Source organism: Eretmochelys imbricata, chromosome 12 (assembly GCF_965152235.1).
Source record: "Eretmochelys imbricata isolate rEreImb1 chromosome 12, rEreImb1.hap1, whole genome shotgun sequence".
Lineage (NCBI taxonomy): Eukaryota > Metazoa > Chordata > Testudines > Cheloniidae > Eretmochelys > Eretmochelys imbricata.
Genome location: NC_135583.1, coordinates 2,282,672 through 2,306,715, shown reverse-complemented (window position 1 = coordinate 2,306,715; position 24,044 = coordinate 2,282,672). Strand labels below are relative to the sequence as shown.

Here is a 24,044-nt window from a genome sequence, read left to right as displayed (position 1 = left end):
GTACAACATTAGCTTTATTCCACTTCTCTGGGACTTACCCAGTGTCCCAAGATTTGTTAAAAATATTAATAGTTTAGAGAGCTGCTCAGCCAATTCTTTACTACTCCTGGGTGCATCTAAAGCCACTCTTTATTGAAGCTCAGTTTTGTTTCACGCAAGATTACCCAGTGATAGGAAGAAACACATAATGATGGGCCTCACCCTACAAGGCACTTAATATACAAGATTATGGGCCTCAACTGATTAGAAATGGTGGCATGAGGGGAAATACACACAGCAGCAGCATGCTGAGCCATTTTGCCCTTGACAGTGGAGCGTGTCTCTAAAACCTTTAGAACTGATAAAAGATCATTAGACTCAATATTCCTAAATTTACATTTTCACATTATACTGACACAAACTATCAGGATGCTTGGGATAACACAATGCTTTTAGGTGGAAACTTTCACAGACTCAGACTTTATGGCCAGAAGGGACCATCAGGCTCATCTAGTCTAACCTCCTGCACATCGCAGGCTACAGAACTTCTCCCACCCACTCCTGTAATAGACCCATAAATTCTAAATCTTGATTTAAAGACTTAGATAATCCACCATTCTGCACTGCCTTTATTCTATTGGAGTCCTAGCCGGCCATGCACGGGACTCGCATGCAGAAGATGTGTTACCCAGGATAAAAACCACAAGGTCGAAGTGGTGTTGGGTGAGCAGACAAGCACAAAGGGGTCCGTAGTGCCACTATAGAGCATCTCTCTGGAACAGACGAGCGGAGTGCTACTGACTCTCTGTGAGGAAACCAGGTGCTCTCTCCTATTGGGCAAAGGCTGTGTGGCCACCCAGAGGGCCGGAAAGGAGAACGTGGCCCTCAGAATGACTGCAGTTCAATGCTGGGAGAAGAAGAGGTGCAGCAGAGACAACAGAGTCCTACACACCTCTGTGAATGCTAGACAGAGTCATCACAACCTCACCACCTTCCACTCCAAATGAAAGGTGCATTTCTTCGATCTTGCCTTCTCTAACATAGATACAGTGCAACATGAATATATATATTTTCACAACCTAAAACCCCATCAAAACAAGACACTCCCCTGAAAAACATTTCTCCCCCGGGGGAAGAGGGCAAGAGAACACCACTTGACAGATGTTCGTCATGTTGCTCATTGCACCAGTGCCAGATGTTTGGGTGCTACGGTGATAAGCGCAGCACAAGAACCCATCTAGACTAGAACAGTGAGTGCACTGGAAGGTGACTTACGCATTACTTCCATGACGCGGTGACGGAGGAAGGTGCGACTGCTCTGAAGGGCACCAAAGCGCTTCAGGTCCAGTGGCCAAACATTTTCTGATGGGCAACCATTTACCATCCACTCAGCCAGGTACCTAGTTGAAAGCAGAAACCAAGGAGGATTTGGATGTTAATTGAAGCACTATGAGCAAGAGTCTAGCTCTTAAGTCAAGGAGTAAAGGGAATTTGCGCACCAGGATTTCGTGCAATCAGCAGAGGCTTTGAAAAAGGTGGTTACAATAATACAGAAACCAATGGGAGCTGGGAGATTTCAAACTAAAACAAAACCAGCCACCAGATAATGGAATTATTAACTTCCCACTGCAATGAAATTTACCACACAGAGCAATGGAAGCTGAGGACACTGCAAGTGAAACCACGGAGCATCAGATTAGCAGTTTATAATTTAGCATTATGCTATATCCTTAGGATACACAAAGCAGAGAGGGTTGAAGTATGCTTAATCTTTGTCATTTCCAGTACCTGGTACAGGCTCACGCCTTAGCAGAAGGTGCCTGTCAAGTTGGAGGTTACATCTGGCAACACCTCCGGCAATCACTAAGCTAGGCCTGGAGGGTGTACTCTAGACCCCTGTCAAGTCAGAATGACAGAAAGCTAAAAGGAAGAGAGCAGCCCAAACTAAAGCAGAACAGTTCAATACATTTGGCTGGCAGAGACAATAGCAAAGGGGTCATCAGAAAATCTACGGAGAAAGCTATGTTAATGCAATGTCAAGACAGCTTGAACGGACAAATGGACAGGTCTGGTTCTGACCCAAAAACTGAAATAGCCTGCAGATCTTCCTGTAATGGTGCTATGGACCTTATTATGACCGAGAAAAATGGAGGATTCCCTTTTTTTTGGTGAATCATTTGACAACTAATGGCTATCAGAACCAAACGGATACTAAATCTAGATACCAATAGCCGTCACAGAAGAAGGGGGAAAAAAACAGAGGTCGCTCTGGGGCTGGGATGATAGGAAGGATCCTGACTAACGGAAGGCAATGGGTGGGGGCAGAGGATGCTGGACCAGATCAGGGTGCCAAGATGGAACCACAATAGGAGAGACTGGGTGAGGGCGAACTAGGGTGAGGGGCAGCAGCCATTTTAAATGCAGCCTTTTTTCCTGGATGTGATTTGTACAATTCTGTCAAAGTTCCTGGATTTGTGTAAGAGTCTAACCTATCAGGGAGTCATCACAACCCTAGGATGCTGGCAGAAGGAAGTGTGGGGGAAGTTTGTTTGGGAAATATATAAATGAGTCTCTAGGGCAGTGAACCCCAGAACCTTTCACCAACATTTAACTCACATTAGTATTTATAGTACACAGTATTTTATCGCCTGCATTTTTTGTGAAAATTAACTCAGAGTCACCTGAACAATCTGGCCTGAGAGAGGCTGGCCTGCAGGTCCAGGATTTAGGAGTTTCCCCCCTCTTGTGGCAGCCCCACAGAGGCAATGCACCCAGCCTGTGCATAGGGGACAAGATGAGCTGTGCTGTGCTCAGCATTTATTTCTGCCAGCTGGGAAAAGGAACAGGACTGGTGGACCCTGCAAGGAGCCTCATCAGTCTTCAGCAAGCTGTTGGTCCTTGACATGTGGAGCCCAAAAGAAGATGCGCAGGGAAAGCCAACAATCTGATTAGTCAGAAACCCCCACGGAGAAGGAAATCAGAGAAAATGCAATATGCTTTTCACCCTCTCAAATGCAGTGCTCTTTCATAACCCAGGCTGCTTTCTTGACTAAGCTCAGGCTCCCATGAATTGACAAACAGTTTTATATAGTCAAATTCTGCATGTTGTCTTGTGGTACACAAAACCACACAGTGCCTCTTGCACTATACCGGTGAGCTAAGTTCCCTCTAAGCTGTGCAGCAGGCTATAAAGAGCCACGCAGGCCGGGGAGAGAAGCGAGGTAGACGGGGAGGGGAGGAAGTTGGGGGTGTGCAGGGCTGCTGTTGGGGAGAAGCGCCTCTCTCCAGGGGCTGCCGCCAGTGGGGACAGGGCTGGGGAGGGGAGTGGGGGAGAGAAGTCCTTCGGCCCCAGCCCAGAGGCAGCCTGCACACCAAACTCCTCATCCCCGGCCCCACCCCATATCCCGCACCCTCAGCTGGAGCCCGCACCCCAACCCTCTGCCACAGCCCTGAGCTCCCACACACTCCCAACCCTTGGGTCCCACCCCCGTCACTTCCATACCGGTGCACATAACATTCACCTCTACCCTGATATAACGTGACCCGATATAACACGAATATAATGCAGTAAAGCGGCGCCCCGGGGCTGCAGGGCTGCGTGATCCTGTGGATCAAAGCAAGTTTGATATAACGTGGTTTCACCTATAAGTAAGATTTTTTGGCTCCCGAGGACAGCGTTATATCTGGGTAGAGGTGTAATTCATTCCACATATGGATATAAAAAATTAGAGGGAACATTGCTGGTGAGCCACTTACTTGCCTGCTCCTCCACCGAAAGAGGTGCCAGCCGAGTTCATTCCAGCCAGGACAAAGTAGCCCTGTACCGTGGGCGACTCTCCCATGATGCACCGCATATCTGGAGTGAAGGATTCTGGGCAGTTCACTAACTGCATGATCTCCAAAGCCTCCAGCCTCGGCATCCTCCGCAGAAGAGAACTCAGCAGTGGCTCTAGTCACCAAAACAAAACAATACAATTTAGTCCTTTAGTCTACAGACACTTCAACCACTCCTCCTCCATCCCAAAACCAGACACACAAACCAGTCCATTTACACCAAGACAGACAAACAGTAAGCTATATGATCTTAACAGATAGCAGTATCTTCCATGTCTCAGTGCATCCATGGGACAAACTGGACATTTTCTGTAAAGTACCACAGGTGTAGATCAGCAGAAGGGCAGGAAACCTAGCAGAGCTTGCCTTCTCAGGCTAATTAAAATGGATCAACTCTTAAAGAGAACCCTTTTGGGGGTATGAAGAACTGGCTATCCCCATAAAGCAAATGATCTCATTTCAATTTTTTTTTGGTTCGGGGTTTCCCTCCGCAAGGTATTTTATTTAAAATCTCTCACCTTCCTTTGCTCAAAATTCAGCAGTAAAATAAGCACTAAAATGGTCAAGTTTCATGTTCCCTTAAAAATGTCTGAACAGAAATAAAGCTTTTATGCCCACTCCCCATGCACATGAGGATTCCAGCGTGAGTATGGGGTTCTGAATTTCTCTAGAGAGGGGTCTCAGAGCAGCCGGTGTCAGGTCTGGTCTTATAAGATATCTAGAACAGCGGTGTCAAAGGCTGGTGGACCCTTTAAAGCAAGCCAGGCGCAGCCTTGCCTGTGACCCAGCAGCAAGCAAGCCCCCCTCTGCCCAAGTGACTGTCATATGGCAACTGAACAATAATTTGTGATCCAAGCTGTGAAAGAGCTAGGAAAAAGACAACACAATGAAGAATTCTTTGGGGGAAAGAGATTGAGACTGTGACTGCAGAGACGGTAGGACTCTCTGACAGGTAGGAGAACCCACAGGGAACGGCATAGGCTCCTGTGGGAGAAGCCCTGAGCTAAGGCCTACAAGGTACAAGGAGATCCCTAGGGGAAGATGCCAGAGTCCCTGGGGAAGGGAAGCAGTGAGGGAAAGCATGCTAAGACAAGACACAACAAAGGAAGAACTCTACAGGAGCAGGTTAGGCTCTAGTGGAGGAGGTTCTGAGGTAGGGTCAGTAAAAGCAGTGGAAGATTTAACTGTTCAGCAGGGAAGGGAGAAGACAGAATTGCAACCCTCTAGTTAAAATTATGGACAGAAAATAAAAATGAGATTCAACTTGGGAAAATACAAGCCAGTACATCTGGGGAAAAACAATCCAACACCCCACCCCACCGGCTGGGAGGAATCCAGGAGCAGCCATGCTATACTTTGTCCACATAAAAGGTATCATAAAATTAGGTGCACCTGGCAGTCCCTGTTCAAAAGAGATGCAGGACTGGAGTATGAGGAGTGCATGGCAGGTTACTGGTGCTGAACAGGGAGCCTGTAAGCGGAGAAGCAGGTGGTGCTGTACCTTTAACATCAAATGCTTTGGGGAGGTTTGCACAGTGCTCTTCTGCCCTATACTTGGTACAAACTGAAGTATGTGAACGGACATGCTGAAGGCTAATGGTGATTTCCAGCAATGCACATACGAGGCAACTGCAATTGATGGGAGTGGGATTCTCACACTAATTGCCCCACAAATTGACAACTGAACCCACTTATTGAAGTGCCCAACCTCCCCTGCCTCTTAAGAAAGGACAGATAAGAGTTCTAGCAAATCCACAGCACACTCTCCCTTGTAGGCAGCACTGCCTTACCTTTGAGCCCTCTGTTGTGCTGCTGTGGCAGCCCTGCCCATGTAAGGACTGTAAACCAGGGTGGATAAAAATCAATGATTTTTTAAAAAAATCATTTTTAAAAAAATCATTTTTTTCATAAAATGCTTTTTGAGGAAAAAACCTTGCTAAAGGTATCTGAGCTATAATGTATCTTAATTAAAACTATCTCATCATGGAACAGGGATTATAAATTCTAATTCTATAGTATGAGACAATATATTCATGTAATGTTTAAGAAAAGTTTTGTAAACGAGTTCCAATAGTTCATGGATTAGGGACGCAATTTTATGGGGTTCCAGGGGCTTCTGTATAGATTATTTAGGTTAATCTTTCTATCCACCCAATGGGACTCAGTGCTCAGTCTAGAAGATACCATCAGAGATGCTTAGTTTTGCAGTTCTCAAATTGTGGATTTGTGTCTCCAGAGAGAACATGCTTGTTAACAGCAAAAATGTTTTTAAATAAATATATAGAGGTGAGAAATAACAGACCTTAACCCTATTGTCCCTCTGCAAATTTGTCTACACAGTCAAACCCTTACCTCTCTCTAAAAGTGCAAAGTTTCAAAAAATTCAATGAACAGAAGATTGTTGGGGTGGAATAGATCTGGACAAGGAGAAGAAGTCTGGCGATAAATGTGAAAAGGGAGGGACTGGCAGTAGAAACAAAAGTGAAACTGTTTGAGCAGCATATTCCAGAAGTCTTAAGGTCTTTTTCAGTGTAGCCTTCATTGATTTGAGATCTACCATACCATTCTCTCACTAGAAGGGAAAACCTACAATGGCAGCAGGCCATAAGAGAGACCCAGTTGAGAATACTTTAATGAAGTTCCTCTACCTGTGGGTGACAAGCATGCGTGCAAAATGCAAACAGTGCAACAAAGAAACGTAAGGCTTGGTTGCCCGAATGAAACATCATGAGAAGTGTTCTTTCTCAGGAGGAAGCTGCGTTGAAGATGATGAAAGGAACAAGTCTGAACATGCAGGATCTTCAGGTTGGTAAACTTTTTTATTTCATACTTCTTTCTTAAGGACTGCCTGTCTTCCTTCTGGACTATTCTTGAATTCTCATGGCTGAGCAAAAAATATAGGAGAAGGTTCCAAGGTGGATTAGGCGGTTTGATATCCGGGTATAGGGTTTGGGGTCCCTTAAGGAATCACTTAGTAATGGGGTGAGCAAAGATAGGCCTATTGTTAGTGGCATCACGGAACATTGTAATTGCAGCCAAGTGGACTTTGATGGAACTCAAGGAGAGTTTAGAGAGTTTAATCTCTAACAGATAGTCAAGGATTAGTGGCAGAGGTGTGGAAAAAAGGAGCGGTTTCTGTGGCAGCCCACCAGTGTGTAAATCTTGTCCAGTTACGAAGGTAGGTGGTGCATGTAGAATTTGCTGTGCTATGAAGGAGTACATTGCTCCGAGCAAGTTCGCTCGGCATGAGAGAACCATGAAGGAGCCAAACCTTGAGGTGTAACATGGTTAAATTGGGGTGGAGTAGTAGACCGCGTTGTTGGGACAAGAGATTCGGGTGGAACAGTAATGGGATGGGTGCGGAGAGCGCCATCTTGGCAAAGAAAGGGTACCGTGCCTGTCTGGACCACGTGGGGGTGATCATTATGACCTTGGCTTGGTCTGTTCGTATTTTTATCAGTACTTTGTGTACGAGTGGTATCGGGGAAATGCATACATTAGGTTGGTGTTCCATGGGAACATGAACGCATCCCCCGTGGAGTGTTTGCCTAGTTCCGCTCTAGAACAAAATCTTGGGCATTTCTCCTTTGTTGCAGTTGCGTATCCCCCTGTGTGGAATATGTCTAGTACTATATCCTTGTTTAGTTCCCATTCGTGGTCTATGAGAAATCTTCTGCTGAGGTCATCTGCGGTGGTATTGAGAGAGCCAGGTAAGTATGCAGCTGACATTCAGACATTGTGTCTGAGACACCAGTTCCATCGTTTCAGTAGAAAGGGAGTGGGATCACCCCACCCCTCCCTTGCCTGTTTACGTAGAACATGCAGGCAATGTTGTCAGTCATTATTTTATGATGAGATAACTGGCTCTGTGGATGAGGGGAAAGCGGTGGATATGTTGTTCCTTGACTTTAGCAAAGCTTTTGACACGGTCTCCCACAGTATTCTTGCCAGCAAGTTCAAGAAGTATGGGCTGGATGAATGGACAGAAAGTGGAGGTGAAGGTGGATAGAAAGTTGCAGTGGGGGAGGTTTAGGTTGGATATTAGGAAAAATTTTTTCACTAGGAGGGTGGTGAAACAGTGGAATCCATTACCTAGGGAGGCGGTGGAATCTCCTTCCTTAGATATTTTTAAGGTCAGGCTTAACAAAGCCCTGGCTGGGATGATTTAGTTGGGGATTGGTCCTGCTTTGAGCAGGGGGTTGAACTAGATGACCTCCTGAGGTCCCTTCCAACCCTGATATTCTATGATTCTATGTTGGCTTTGTATGAAGGGGAGAAAATGGAGGCTGGCATTGCGTATCATTCAGAGTTCTAGACATTGATGTGAAGGGACGTCTCGGCAGGAGACGAAAGCCCTGGGCAGCGTACTGGGGCATGTGTGCTCCCTATCCTGTAAGGGATGCGTCCGTAGTTATGATAACCAGCGGGACGTCCTGTAGAAAGGGGACCCCGGAGCAAAGACTGTGAGGCAATGTCCACTAGTGGAGGGAGTCCTTGACTCTGGGAGGTATAAAAGGTTGTTCAGACCATGGACATTCCGTCTGCAGGCAGTGGTCATCCAACTTTGGAAAACACCTGATGAAGAGGCGAGCATTCCTGACTACAAAAGTGCAAGAGGCCATGTGGCCTAGGAGTTGTAGGCAATCTCGTGCAGTCACCTGTGGACTGTTGTACAGCTTGGCAACCAAAAGGTTGATGATGTTGAGCAGGTGGAGTGGGAGAGATGCTATTCTTTTGCGTGAGTCGAAATGTGCTCCTATGAACTCCTGTTGTGGGATGGGAGTGAGTGTAGATTTTCTTTGTTCATTCGCAGGCCAAGAGCATGGAAACATTGGACTGTCCGTTCTGTGGACTGAACGGCTTCTTGGAGGGTCCTGGCTATGAAAAGGTAGTTGTTGAAGTAAGTAAAAATTATGATTCCCTTCCTTCTGAGATGAGCTGTTACAACTGCAAGGAATTTGGAAAATACATGAGGCGCAGTCGAGAGACCAAAAGGTAGGACCCTGTACTGGTAGTGTTGTGAGCCCAGAACGAAGCGAATAAAACGTCTATGGGCAGCATGTATGGTCACATGAACATAAGCACCCTGCAGGTTAAGGGCTGAAAACCAATCTTCCTGCTTCAGTGTTGGGATTATGGTTGCAAGAGTCAATTTTTTTTTTTTAAATAATGAATTTGTTGACGCATCTGAGGTCGAGAATGGGTTGCCATCCCCCAGTTTGCTTTTCTGCTAAAAGTAATGAGAATAGAACCCTTTTCCTCTGTGTTGGTCGGTCACTAGTTCTACTGCTCCTAATTGGAGGAGGTGATGCACCTCTCGATGGAGCAGTTGTTTGTGAGAGGGGTCCCTGAAGTAGGGATGATGTTTTCTATACTCTCGACCACATCTTCAAATTTGCTTATTAGTGGGAGGGGGTTGACATGGAGCCGATGAATTGGTACAGCAATGATGTTGTTCTTATGGTCTATGACTTTGTTGAGTATATGTCAGGTGGACATTGATTAGGTTGGTATCTATATTGTCTCCTCCTATTTGTAGGGGTTTGGATACAGAGATCGTAATGTCGCTCTCGAGTCCTTCATGGAGTGAAGCACATCATTGGTGTTATTGGCAAATAGTTTTCCACCATCAAAAGGGAGATCTTTGTTGGTATTCTGAACTGCGCGAAGAAAAGACGACGATGAAAGCCATGAAGCTCGATGCATCATAACTGCTGTAGCAGTGGATCTTGCAGCCGTATTAGCAACATCAAGCGCAGCTTGTAGTGCGGTACTGGAGAGGATTTGTCCCTCAGAGACTATGGCTTTAAACTGATTTTTTTTTGCTCTCTGGAATGTCATCAATAAAGTCCATGAGTTTCTCATAGTTTCTTTGGTCATGTTTTGCCAGAACGGATGAATAATTAGATATCCAGAATTGTAATGTGGACGAAGCATACACTTTATGATCAAGCAGGTCCAGCTTTTTACTGTCTTTAACAGTTGGGGTAGACCTGGGAAACTGGTGTTTGTTCTTTTGGTTAGCTGCCTCTACTACCAATGAGTTTGATGCTGGGTGAGTAAAAAGGAACTCAGACCCTTTGGAAGGAATAAAGTATTTCCGGTCAGCTCGCTTACAGGTAAGTGTGCTAGTAGTCTGCCATATGGTTTTGGCAGGATCCATTATGGCTGAATTTATAGGTAAGGCAATCTTGGATATGGAGGTAGGTTGCAGGAGATCAGTCATCTCATGCTGATTTTCAGAAACTTACTCCAGATTAATCCTCAACTCGTTGGCGACTCTTTTGAAGGGGTCTTGAAATTTTAAGAAATCATCCGACCGTGTTGGTGGGGCAGGCAGTATAGCCTCATCCTGTGTGGATACGGGCTCCAGAAGGGTTGGGGAAGCATGTGTAGTGTGTTCATCAAAGTGTGGAGTAACAGCTTGTTGTTGTGTCTCATTTGTAGCCGTATGCACTGGTGGTGGCGAGGTGGCATTACTCCTATTTCTGGCATCTTGGTTATCCTAGTGGAATCGCTTATATGGTGCCCACGGACCTCAGTATTGCCACTGACCGGGGAAGGACATAGGCGGTGCCATCCACAGGTTTGTATACCAGGGAGGGAGGTCTTTGATGAACGAAGACCTAGATTTTGTGTGACCACTGCTGATTTGGGTCTGTGACTGGGAGAACTAGTATGATGAAAAGTCTCCCTGCACTATGGCTTCCTCACCACTAGAAAAGTGAGATATAGGAGGAGACAGCTGTCCAGACCGCATGCGAATGTCCGGAAAAAAAAAAATAGGTGTCAAGTAGATGAGACTGTAGATTAGGTGACACCTGTAGGTCCGGTGCATGAATGAACTGCGATGCCGGAGAGCCTGTGTGAATAACCCTCTGTTAGGAGCGCCTGTGGCGCTGGAGGGTCATTCGGCACCGACGTTCTCTGCACTGTAGCGCTCAATGCATGCGCTGAGGTTGGTGGTGCCGGGAAGGTAAGAGCAGCCCGAGTCTGTTCTGGGAAGGTCCTCTGTGCTGGCACCGTGTCCAGAGAGAGGCAGGCAACTGGAAGCCTGAAGCCTTGGCACCAGGAGCTTGTGCTGTCGCTGCAGCCAGAGGCAGGATTAGCACGATGCTGGAGGAACCCGGCACACCCAAGGTGCTGAGCCGAGAGAAGGTCTGCACAGAAGAAAAAGACCTGCTCAGCAACCTTTTTGCTTGCAATGTTTCCCTTCTGGGTGAGGAGGCGGGCGTTTTCTCTTTTGTCCTTTTTGGAGACGGGAGGGCTGCGGTTCACTGAGGAGCCCGTACCTGGGTCAGAAGCAGGTCTGAGTGACTCCTGCCGAAGAATCATTTTCAGCAATCTTTACTTGCCCTGGATTTTAATTTGGAACAATGGGCACATTTCTGAAGAATGAGGGGCTCCCCCAGGCACTTTATACACTGGAAGTGACCATCCAAGATAGGGATGGTGTCCCTGCACATAGTGCACTGCTTAAATCCTGGGAAGCCAGGCATATTAGCGTCGGCTGGAGGCTGAGAGGAACAAGGGGGAAATTTTTTTTTTGAGGGATGAACTTATCTAGTAACTAGAGTGCTAAACCAAGGGGGGGAAAGGATGTAGAATTGGTAAGAAAAAAAGTTTTAACGAGTCTACTCTAGGTCCAACTCCGGCAGGGGATGGTAGAGAAGGAACTGAGGAGTTCGGCCGGGCATGCACACTATTAAGACAAGACTGGTATGTGAGGCAGGCTCCGCACATGCGCAGCTGATATGGGTACTGCTGTAAAAGTCTCCAAACAACGGCGCAAGGGCGCACCAACACCTACAGTGGAGCACCCCCAGGGACACCTCTCGAAGAGCAACAACTGATACATCACAAAATGCACACACAGCAGAATACTTACAAGTAGCAGAAATAAAAGCTATAACAAACTGAAAAAAAATTCAAATGTCTAGTACACAGCTTGGTCACAGACAATGCTGCAAATGTATCCAAGATGAGAAGAAATTATTTAGAAGAGAGTCCTAAGCTAATAACATACGGTTGCAGTGCTCATTTGATGCATCTCTTAGCCAAAGACTTCAGTGTTCCAGAAATAAAGGCTAATGTTGTTGAAATTGCAAAATACTTCCATAACAACCACTTTGCAGCTACTGCTCTGAAAAAAGTAGGAGAAATCAAGCTCACTCTCCCACAAGTCATGCAATGAAACTCAGTACTGGTCTGTTTTGAGCACTAGATCAAGAACTAACCTAATCTGATGACAGTTTGTGAACAAAAGCGTGAAAAAATAGATGGCACTGTCACAGCCAAAGTTCCCAACATTGGGCTTAAGAGAAAGGTTGAACACACGCTGAGTATCCGGAAGCCTGTTTCTGTCGCCTTGAACAAAACGCAGGGAAATAGCTGTTTTATGGCTGACGCTGTTGAAATTTGTAAGGAACTGAGTGAGATCTTAAAAAGAGAAATATGCAATCATAGAATACCAGGGTTAGAAGGGACCTCAGGAGGTCATCTCGCCCAACCTCTTGCTCAAAGCAGGACCAGTCCCCAACTAAATCATCCCAGCCAGGGCTTTGTGAAGCCTGACCTTAAAAACCTCTAAGGAAGGAGATTCCACCACCTCCCTAGGTAACGCATTCCAGTGCTTCACAACCTCCTAGTGAAAAAGATTTTCCTAACATCCAAGCTAAACCTCCCCCACTGCAACTTGAGACCATTACTCCTTGTTCTGTCATCTGCTACCACTAAGAACAGTCTAGATCCATCCTCTTTGGAACCCCCTTCAGGCAGCTGAAAGCAGCTATCAAATTCCCCCTCATTCTTTTCATCTGCAGACTAAACAATCCCAGTTCCCTCAGCCTTTCCTCATAAGTCATGTGCTCCAGCCCCCTAATCATTTTTGTTGCCCTCCACAACAACAGAGTTAAATTACAAGCACCAAAAAAACTAATGGGACAAGCACTATCTCCAGCTGATTTTCTTGCAAATATTCTCAATACTCAGTACCAGGGTCAAACCTTAACTGCTGAAGAAGAGGAGTTGGCTGTGACATGGACATCCAGCAATCATCCCTCCATAATGCCAACTATAATAAACTTCAGAGCTAAGGGTGAACCATTCAAGAAATATATGTCTGCTGATGATGTTTTAAAGAGTCACACCAGTGAACTGGTGGAAGTCACTTAAGCACTTGGATTCAGAGACTGTGGAAGTGATAATCTCACTTTTAACAGCAGTAGCTTCTTCTGCTGGTGTAGAAAGAATATTTTCTTCCTTTGGACTAATTCATTCCAAATTGAGAAATCGTTTGGGACCTGAAAAAGCAGGAAAGATTGTTTTTCTTTTCCAGATTATGAACAAACAGGAAAATGAAGGTGAAGATGACTGAGTTTGCTGCAGAAGCCAATATTTTATGTTGACCTGGCTGACAGAGTCGATTTAATTTGTGTTTTTTTTAATTCAATTTAGTTAAACAATTTTAAACAAACCTGATTTTAAAAAACTTGAACGTTTAACTAAATTAAAAAATTCATATGCATGTTTTGTTAAAATATTATACGTTTGCTATTGAAGAAAAAATCCAGAATAATGTTGCATAACATGCATCTGAAGAAGTGGGTATTCACCCATGAAAGCTCCAATAAGTCTGTTAGTCTGTAACGTGCCACAGGAGTCTTTGCCGCTTTTACAGAATAACGCTATTGTTTTAGTTAAATAAAACAATTTAAATGTTTGTCTGGTGATATTCTCTTCCTAATACAGCATGGCAAGAAAATCCTCCAAATATTAATCATTAACCTGTTGAATTAAAGATAGTTCACCTCCCAATGACTTCATAAAATATCTGCGTCAATTACCTTTGGTAAATGAAATAACCAAACAAGCATTCATTTTCTGATATAGCTGTAAAACTCATCTGAAAAGTTTTCAAAATAAATCACTTTAAAAATGTACAGTGTGTAACTTCTAAAAATGAAACGTATATCTATCTCTGAGTTCTGAAGAATATGTATTAAGGTTATAACAACCAACAAAAATGCACCTTTATGTAGAAGTCCATTATTAAATCGAGTCTTCCTAACTACTGATTTAAATCCTCATTTAAATCCAATCCACCCTGCTGTAAACCCTATCTGATTAGCATACCAAAGTGATCCCAGTCCTCATGCAGATTCTGAATCTCAAGCTGGTTCCGGCCCTCAGTAAAGATGGGCTTGGGGTTCTTCTCAAAGCCACCTGAGAGGATGCCACCTTGCCAACTGCGGATATAGATCCTGCCGTCTGGGTCCACGATAGCTGCAGAGGAAACATGAGAGCATGTTGAAGGATTGGGAAGTGCAGGACAAATTACAACTTTGTTTATATCAAAATAGACCATGCTCCCCACACAGAGAGGCTGGGAATACAAAAATGACTAACAAATCAGTCAGTGAAGAGAATTCACTAGAGAGCGAATCAGGCCCTCAGGTCAGAGAGCTGGGTTCCCAGGCGAGGATAACCATCACTTACTAGCTGCGGAAATGCTTGCTAGAGAAAAAGACAGACCGCGCGTGTGTACGCGCACGAGCGTTTTCCACTTCCCAGCACTGGTATCCATATGCGCGCTCTCCTTCAGGGGAGCCAAAAGCCAGGTGTGTGGGGAGGGAAGGGTCGTTATCTCAAGTACACTGGATGCCCCCTACTGCTCAATGACATGCAAATGCCATTGTAAAGCCTTAACTTCATCTGAAAGAGAGAAACACATGGCCCATATGGGCACAGCAGTCTCCAAGGAGAACATAATAGCAAGGTTAGCACAATCCCTCCAGAGCATGGGGTGCATAGTTGATGCATCCAACAGAGATGCAACCACCTGTAAAGCAAGAGTCAAAATCATTCCCAAGCCACAATCTTTGCTAGCTGCGCTGGTAAACCCAAAAGAGCTCATCTTTTGTGGCAAGAGTTTATATTTGAGTAAATAGACAACTATTCCCCACCTCAACTCTGAGAGAGGGCACTCAGAGCAAGTGAGCCTGAACGCCAGGCACATTCCTGGCAGAGTTCAGGTCTGCACACATCAGCTCTACCTCTCCAGCCAGCCTTGACTTTGGAAGGATAGAGAGAGTTCACCAGCAAAATAAAACAAAGTGGGAGAGTCCTCACTTGGTGTGTTGCTCTCTAGTGGCTTCTTCAAGGGACGTGTCAAGAGGTAAAAGTGCTCACAGCCGTGCAGCGGGATACTGACCGGCTCTTCACTGGAGAGACCCAGCTCGTAGGCCCACTGAAACCAGAAAGGGTTAGTTGGGATGGAAGTGACAGGGAGAAAGCCGAGTCACAGGCCTATTTTGTCTTCATCGGAGTGCTTTTGCTACAGCACCAGAGCAGGTCCATGTCTACGCTGCTGCAATATTGCCTTAGACAGAGAAGAAATTTACTTTTTTCCCCCTCTCTACTTAGATTATAAGCTCTTTGGGGAAGGGAAGATCTTTTTGTTGTGTTTGAACAGCAACTAGCACAATGGGGGCCTAGTCCATGACTGAGGCTTCTAGGTGCTATCATGATATAAAATAAACAAGACGAAGAAGAAGAATTTATACAGTGAAGTTACTATTGGTTTGGCTTCTGAAGAAAACATAATAGACAATGATTCTTCTCTTGGGCTCCTGGACTGCTGCGGTCCCATGTTACCAAGATGGCCAGTTGCAGGCTGAGAAACATCAACTGGCAAATATATCTTCAGGGCTGACAAGCTGTGACAGTTAGAATGAGGGAGGTTTTCAGAAACATTATGGAGATTCAATAGTCTCATTAAGAGTCACAGCAAAGTCCTTCACCTCAGAAAGATGTACCCCTCCCACTGAGTGAGACTTGGCAGGTGTGTATTGCCACACTGCAGGATGCTTCTTAACAGGCTGCCACTTAGATTACAGTGCCAAGCAAACAGCATGCACTAGTCTCCTCTTAGGGTATGTCTACACTACGAAATTAGGTTGAATTTATAAAAAGAAAAGGAGTACTTGTGGCACCTTAGAGACTAACCAATTTATTTGAGCATAAGCTGAAGTGAGCTGTAGCTCACTTAATCGGAAGCATTCTGTGGAAAATACAGAAGATGTTTTTATACACACAAACCATGAAAAAATGGGTGTTTATCACTACAAAGGGTTTTCTCTCCCCCCACCCCACTCTCCTGCTGGTAATAGCTTATCTAAAGTGATCACTCTCATTACAATGTGTATGATAACCTGGATTTGTGCTGGAAATGGCCCACCTTGATTATCATACACATTGTAAGGAGAGTGATCACTTTAGATAAGCTATTACCAGCAGGAGAGTGGGGTCGGGGGAGAGAAAACCTTTTGTAGTGGTAAACACCCATTTTTTCATGCTTTGTGTGTATTAAAAGATCTATACTTTCCACAGTATGCATCCGATGAAGTGAGCTGTAGCTCACGAAAGCTTATGCTCAAATAAATTGGTTAGTCTCTAAGGTGCCACAAATACTCCTTTTCTTTTTGCGAATACAGACTAACACGCCTGTTACTCTGAAACTGTTGAATTTATAGAAGTCGATTTTTTAGAAAGCGATTTTACACAGTCGATTGTGTGTGTCCCCACTAAGCACATCAAGTCGGCAAAGTGCGTCCACAGTACTGAGGCTAGCATAGACTTTTGGAGCGTTGCATTGTGGGTAGCTATCCCGCAGTTCCCACAGTCTCCGCTGCCCATTGGAATTCTGGGTTGAGCTCCCAATGCCTGATGGGGCAAAAACATTGTCGCGGGTGGTTTTGGGTACATGTCATCAGTTGCCCTTCCCTCCGTGAAAGCAACAGCAGACAATCATTTCGCGCCTTTTTTCCGTGCGGGCCCCATACTGCTTTCAGCAGCCGGTGCAGTAGGATGCTAACTATAGTCATCCAACAACAGCTTCTGCTGCCACTCTGCTCTCCTGCTCTGGCAGCAGACGGTGCAGTAGGTCGGAAAAACTGGTCTTCCGGCCAGCGCTTCTGCTGCCACTCTGCTCTCCTGGTGGTCTCACAGGTCCTCTATATGACTGTCGTCATCCACCGCTTCCGCTGCAACTCTGCTCTCCTGCTCTTGTCTCGCCATACCTCGGCGAGCGTGCAGCCCGCTAAGCTGTTGTGTCCTAGTAGCAGACTGTGCAGTAGGTCTGCAAAACTGGTCATCCAACCACTACTTCCCCTACAACTCTGCTCTCCTGCAGACGCCATACCACAGCAAGCATGGAGCCCACTCAGATCACTGCAGCAGTTATGAGTATTGTAAACACCTCGCACATTATCATGAAGTATATGCAGAACCAGAACCTGCAAAAGCAGGTGAGGAGGTAATGGCAGCGCGGTGATGAGAGTGATGAGGACATGGACACAGACTTCTCTCAAAGCACGGGCCCTGGCAATTTGGACATCATGGTGGTAATGGGGCAGGTTCATGCCGTGGAAAGCCGATTCTGGGCCTGAGAAACAAGCACAGACTGGTGGGACCGCATAGTGTTGTGGGTCTGGGATGATTCCCAGTGACTGAGAAACTTTCACATGCGTAAGAGCACTTTCATGGAACTTTGTGACTTGCTTTCCCCTGCCCTGAAGCGCAAGAATACCAAGATAAGAGCAGCCCTCACAGTTCACAAGTGAGTGATGATAGCCCTTTGGAAGCTTGCAATGCCAGACAACTACCGGTCAGTCGGGAATCAATTTGGAGTCGGTAAATCTACTGTGGGGGCTGCTGTGCTGCAAGTAGCCAACGCAATCACTGAGCTGTTGCTATCAAGGGTAGTGACTCTGGGAAATGTGCAGGTCATAGTGGATGGCTTTCCTGCAATGGGATTCCCTAACTGTGGTGGGGCGATAGACTGAACGCATATCCCTTACTTGGAACTGGAGAACCAAGGCAGCCAGTACATAAACCGAAAGGGGTACTTTTCAATGGTGCTACAAGCACTGGTGGATCACAAAGGACGTTTCACCAACATCAAACGTGGGATGGCCAGGAAAGGTTCATGACGCTCGCATCTTCAGGAACTCTGGTCTGTCTGAAGAGCTGCAGCAAGGGACTTGCTTTCCAGAACAGAAAATAACTGTTGGGGATGTTGAAATGCCTATAGTTACCCGTGGGGACCCAGCCTACCCCTTGCTCCCATGGCTCATGAAGCCGTACACAGGCAGCCTGGACAGTAGTCAGGAGCTCTTCAACTACAGGCTGAGCAAGTGCAGAATGGTGGTAGAATGTGCATTTGGACTTTTAAAAGCTCGCTGGTGCAGTTTACTGACTCAGTTAGTCCTCAGCGAAACCAATATTCCCACTGTTATTACTGCTTGCTGTGTGCTCCACAATATCTTTGAGAGTAAGGGGGAGACGTTTATGGCAGGGTGGGAGGTTGAGGCAAATCGCCTGGCTGCTAGTTTTGCACAGCCAGACACCAGGGCAGTTAGAAGAGCACAGCAGGGTGCGCTGCACATCAGAGAAGCTTTGTAAACCAGTTTCATGGCTGGCCAGGCTACGGTGTGACAGTTCTGTTTGTTTCTCCTTGATGAAAACCCACCCCCTTGGTTCACTCTATTTCCTGTAAGCCAACCGCCCTCCACTCCCCACTTCGATCACTGCTTGCAGAGGCAATAAAGTCATTGTTTCAAATTCATGCATTCTTTATTAACTCATCACACAAATAGGGGGATAACTACTAAGGTAGCCCGGGAGGGGTGGGGGAGGAGGGGAGGACAAGGCCACACTGCACTTTAAAACTTATTGAATGCCAGCCTTCTGTTGCTTGGGCAGTCCTCTGGGGTGGAATGGTTGGGTGCCCAGAGCCCCCTCCCCTCCTGTTCTTGGGCATCTGGGTGAGGAGGCTATGGAACATGGGGAGGAGAGTGGTTGGTTACACAGGGGCTGCAGTGGCAGTCTGTGCTCCTACTGCCTTTCCTGCACCTCAACCTTATGCTGGAGCATATCAGTTTGATCCTCCAGTAGCCTCAGCATTGCATCCTGCCTCCTCTCAACACACTGCTGCCACCTCTCCTGTTGCTCCAGCCATCTGTCCTCATGTGCATTTTGTGCTTTCCTGGACTCTGACAGTGTCTGCCTCCACACATTCTGCTGGGCTCTTTAAGTGCAGGAGGACTGCATGAGCTCAGAGAACATTTCATCTCGAGTGCGTTTTTTTCACCTTCTTATCTGTACTAGCCTCTGGGACGGGGAGATGATAGCGGCATTTGCAGCTGTGGGAGGAAAAAAGGGAGAGTAGTATTTAAAAAGACACACTGACCATTTAAAAGGAGCGGCTGATGTTTTCAGGTTAATGTGCAGCACAAACCCAACTAAACCCCCTCAACACCCAATTCTCTGGGATGATCGCTTAACCCCTCCCCCCACAACATGGCTAACAGCAGGGATGATTTCTTTTCAGCCACAGGCAAACAGCCCAGGACTGGCCACCTCTGAATGTCCCCTTAATAAAATTCCCCTATTTCAACCAGGTGACCATGAATGATATCACTCTCCTGAGGATAACACAGAGAGATAAAGAACAGATGTTGCTTGAATACCAGCAAACACCGGGACCACACGCTGCCATGCTTTCTTATGCAATGATTCCAGACTACGTGCTACTGGCCTGGCATGGTAAAGTGTCCTACCATGGAGGACGCAATAAGGCTGCCCTCCCCAGAAACCTTTTGCAAAGGGTTTGGGAGTACCTCCAGGAGAGCTTCATTGAGATGTCCCTGAAGGATTTCTGCTCCATCCCCAGAACGTTAACAGACTTTTCCAGTAACTGTACTGGCTGTGAATGCATCCCAAGTCTTCAGGGCAAATTCATCATTAAACACACTTGCTTTTAAACTGTGTATTATATTTACAAAGGTACACTCACCAGAGGTGCCTTCTCCACCTTCAAGGTCCAGGAGCCTGGGTTGGGAGGGTACTGTCTCCAGGGTGATCAACAGTTCCTGGCTGTCGGGGAGAACGGTTTCTCCACTTGCCTGGTGTGCGCTATCATCTTCCTCGTCCCCAAAATCCTCATCCCTATTGCGTGAGACTCCCTTGCAGGAGTCCATGAACAGGGGTGGGGTATTTGTAGGGGCACCCCCTAGAATTGCATGCAGCTCATCATAGAAGCGGCATGCTTGGGGGTCTGACCCCGAGTGTTTGCCTCTTTGGTAGGCTTGCCTGAGCTCCTTAAGTTTCATGTGGCACTGCTGCAGGTCCGTTATAGACTCTGTCCTTCATGCCCTTGGATATTTTTTTTCAAATATTTTGACATTTCGTCTTTTGGAATGGAGTTCTGATAGCACGGATTCTTCTCCCCATACAGTGATCAAATCCAGTACCTCCTGTTCGGTCCATGTTGGAGCTCTTTTACGATTCTGGGACTCCATGATCACCGCTGCTGATGAGATCGGCATGGTCACCTGTACTGATCAGCTTGCCACGCTGGCCAAACAGGAAATGAAATTCAAAAGTTCGATGCACTGGCCAGGTAGACAGGAAAAGCCTTCGCAGAGTTGAGAGTGCTGTCCAGAGTGGTCACACTGGAGCACTCTGGGATAGCTCCCGGAGGCCAATACCGTCGAATTGCGTCCACACTACCCCAAATTTGACCCAGCGATGTCAATTTAAGCGCTAATCCCCTCGTCACGGAGGACTACAGAAATCAATTTTAAGAGTCCATTAAGTCAACAAAAATGGCTTCGTCATGTGGACAGGTGCAGGGTTAAATTGATCTAACGCCGCTAAATTCGACCTAAACTCGTAGTGTAGACCAGGACTTAAATATAACTACCATTCTGGGGTATGCCTTTGGCATGCCTTTGATGTACTGCAGCAGACCAGGCCAAAGTGAACCTTAACATTATAATGTATGAAACTGCAGAGAAAATACAGAACATATACACTTCTTTATAAAGTAAAAATACTATTAAAAACAAATACATGGGTGGCAGAAACTTAGCACTGCTTGTTAGGACTGCTCTAATTAGGACAGAGATAGCATGGAGACAGAGGGTGTGAACTCAGCTATTTCGGGATGTAACCAATATTTTCCTATTTTTGGGGTTGACAAGCGTTTGTTTGTTCTGAAGAAACGTGACATGCTCTTTTCACTGGTTACTGAATGATCTCCTCCTCTGCTATTACAGCTACCGAATACACTGGGAGTCCTTACAAGAGGACACAGAGGGGGAAATTTCCATCAGATCTAACCTGCCCAGCACAGTTGACAAAATACTGGCATTCAATCTGTCCTCTGTCAGTCTCCACTCCAGTCACAAAACCCTTCTGGACCACGACATGGCTGATGCTTGTCCGCTCATGGATCTGGACACCTACAGAGAGAGGCCAGAGAAAGTAGTCAGGATATCACAGGCCTTACTGAGAGGATGAAAAAATCAGACTGCTACCCCCAAAGCCAAAAGAACCATCTCTCCTCCGTGTCAGACACAGGCATTCCCTGATCCAGCTGAAACCCTCTGACAGGGAAACCAGCAGAAGGGCTTGCGTACAACGGAGCAGGACAGATCCTGCAATGCAGTGAGCTGGAGTTACAGCCTTTTTAGTAGGAGACTTATACTGGGCGACAGGAGCAAACAAATAGGGAGCACAGATGGCATTTATGGAGGAAGGAAGTGTGAGGAAGGAACTCTGTAAACCAAAGACTCTATAAACTTTATTTATAAACGCTGGAGTCTTAAGTTTGGATGGTGGCACAGATACAAAAGCTAATGGTTATTTCAAGGGAACACAGTCATTCATTTTTGCCCCAGTTAGTGAATGACACTGAAAACAAGCGGGACTCAGAAACCCAGCTGGCAAACAGAAGATCCAGCCAATGCAGTTCTGGGGCACCCAACTGTGTGGCACTTAGTGAGACAAACAACATATTTTTCTCAATCAAAGACAATGATACGAGGTCATAAGTACAATACTAAGAGATGCTAAATTATAAGAATAGCACTTCCAGAGCATTGAAGGCAATTGGCTGTTGGCCTCACGCCTTGCTATACACAAAGAACATGCCGCTGCCATACAGCCTCCACCTTGCCTTCAGAGCTCGACCTTTGTTCACCTCATAAGCTTCCTCCAATCTGACCAAGTTCCACTCCCACCTCCTTTGCTAAATCATGACTTTGTCCCTTCTTTCAGACCACCCCAATCTCACTGAACAAGCTTCCAACGGCATATGCCAGGCCCACCTCCAAATCCCCAAAAATCCACCTGTCCAGTTAAATATTCCAGCTTCTGATCTCACACCCCTCTAGGCTCATATATAATGAAACTGTCCAGACTGGTATGAATCCACTTGTGCCTTTAGACTAAGCTCCCATCTGGGTTTCTACCTATTGTAAAGCACTGTGTAGACTTGTAGGGTTGTATATAAATAATGACTACAGCAGCCTGTGGTGTGTGATTCCTTCTACTAAATATCTCTAAAGATGCGGCACCCAAACAAGATCTGACCTGACTTTAGGGTGGAGAAAAATAGATTTAAAGAATATTTCCTTTAAAGAAATTAGTAGACTTTGGTCATCAAAACAGAATAAGATGAATCCCAAATCTGATACCATCCCTATGAAAGGGTCATTTTCCTTTATAACAAAAAGGCAGACATCACACAAGGGAGCTGGCATATTATAGATTAAAAATATTCATACCATTTCGAGAGGCAGCATTTGCCAGAGCAAGACTCACATCGGCAGATGATACGACTGCATCCTCTGGCACATACATGGCACCCACAAGGTCATGAATGTTGATTAGTGGATGTAGTTGTGCCACTCGTTTTGGAGCCATGATTTCACAAGGTATTCCCATTACACTGCCACAGAACACACAGAGGATGCTTGTCATTAGCTTCTCAGGAAAGGCAAGCACAGGAAAAGTTTAAGATCAGGTACAGTTTCTCTCTTATATGTACCTGAGCCTTGAGGCAATGCGTTTCAGGGAGATCAGTCGATCCTGAGTCTGAGCCAGTGAGATAGAGCCTGTCTTCACGTAACCTAAGACAATGACCAAAGTCAAGTCAAAGTTGGGCAGGTTCTCCAAGCCCCCATGTTTCAGCAGAATCATTGCTTCCAATACACAGTAGTCAAGAAAGCTTCCCACATTCATATACTGATTAGCTAGTAACCTACAATTGTTTTACAAGGCACAGTTTAATTTAGACTACTAAAGTTATTTTAATCCTGCTTTATACTAAAAGTTACTCAGGTTCATAAAGACAGGTTTCAGAGTAGCAGCTGTGTTAGTCTGTATCCGCAAAAAGAAAAGGAGTACTTGTGGCACCTTAGAGACTAACAAATTTATTAGAGCATAAGCTTTCGTGAGCTACAGCTCACTTCATCGGATGCAGGTTCATAAATACTCTCACAGATTATATGCCACACATTTCTGCCCAGTAAAGGAGAAACTGGCAGGGCAAGAAGAGGCTAAAACTAGGGATTCAGACCAGTGCCCCATGTGCTCTAATAACTGCTTAATAAGCTGACGAAAAGACTAACATGCAATAAATGAATGTAAACCTTTTCGCACCAAGGTAAATCCATTGGCTTTAATGGACGAATATGACCCTTTAAATATTAAACTTAATTATAGGCAGGGCTAGTAACGCTGACTATTAACGTTGCCTGACACATTCCACTGTAATACCCTGTTTTCTGTTGCTTATAGTTCTGCCAAATGGTAACTGTGTGGGCTGAAATCTTCCATGTCAGCTGTCTGCTTCAAACAGATTTTTTTTTTTTTTTTGTTAATTTTGAAATTTCAGCCTAAATGATTCAGCCATTCTGAGAATGAGGCTAGGGAAAAATTTGTTGCCCATGTTAAAAATTTTGGCAACTGTTTCTTTTAAAAAGCTAAAGTTCCCCCAGCTTTGGAGCAAGGACCTGAAATTTGGCAAGGGGGTAGTCTAAGTGTCAGGGATGTACCTTTTGCCGTCCCTGGGAAAATCAACCAAATTTAACCAAGCTATGCCTTTGAAAAAAAAAAAACAGTTCACACATGCACAGCAGAGACCTGCTAGAGTCTCACATCTAAATCCCCAAAGATTACGTCCACTCTGAGCATGCTCTGGCCTGGGGCTAAGCAGGTCTTTCCCTAAAGCTGCAGCTCTGTGCTACTGCAGACTGAATCAGGGCTGGTCACTGGAGGAGGAAGCTGCCCAATTTGAATGCAGAGGGAACAGGACCTGGGAAGGGAATGCCAGGAAGAGTAGATTGGGACAAGTAGCTGGAGGAGAGGGAGAAGAATAGGAC

The 24,044-nt window shown here is 45.7% G+C and overlaps 1 protein-coding gene across 9 annotated transcripts in view; it reads right to left on the bottom strand.

Moving 5' to 3' along the window:
- The window catches only part of PDPR (pyruvate dehydrogenase phosphatase regulatory subunit), a 72,971-nt gene that overhangs the window by 27,362 nt on the left and 21,565 nt on the right, over positions 1-24,044 (bottom strand). For 6 of the 9 annotated variants that reach the window (XM_077831468.1, XM_077831470.1, XM_077831467.1 and 3 more), the window contains exons 4-10: positions 22,709-22,790; positions 22,446-22,609; positions 20,998-21,119; positions 14,944-15,061; positions 13,948-14,097; positions 3,736-3,928; positions 1,255-1,379 (exon numbers count right to left, since the gene is read on the bottom strand). In XM_077831468.1, the coding sequence (XP_077687594.1) occupies positions 1,255-1,379; positions 3,736-3,928; positions 13,948-14,097; positions 14,944-15,061; positions 20,998-21,119; positions 22,446-22,609; positions 22,709-22,790 (954 nt within the window). Of the gene's footprint in view, positions 1-1,254; positions 1,380-3,735; positions 3,929-13,025; positions 13,094-13,947; positions 14,098-14,310; positions 14,384-14,943; positions 15,062-20,997; positions 21,120-22,445; positions 22,610-22,708; positions 22,791-24,044 lie in introns of those variants that run through there. The other 3 variants (XM_077831473.1, XM_077831475.1, XM_077831474.1) reach the window with 3 other exon arrangements.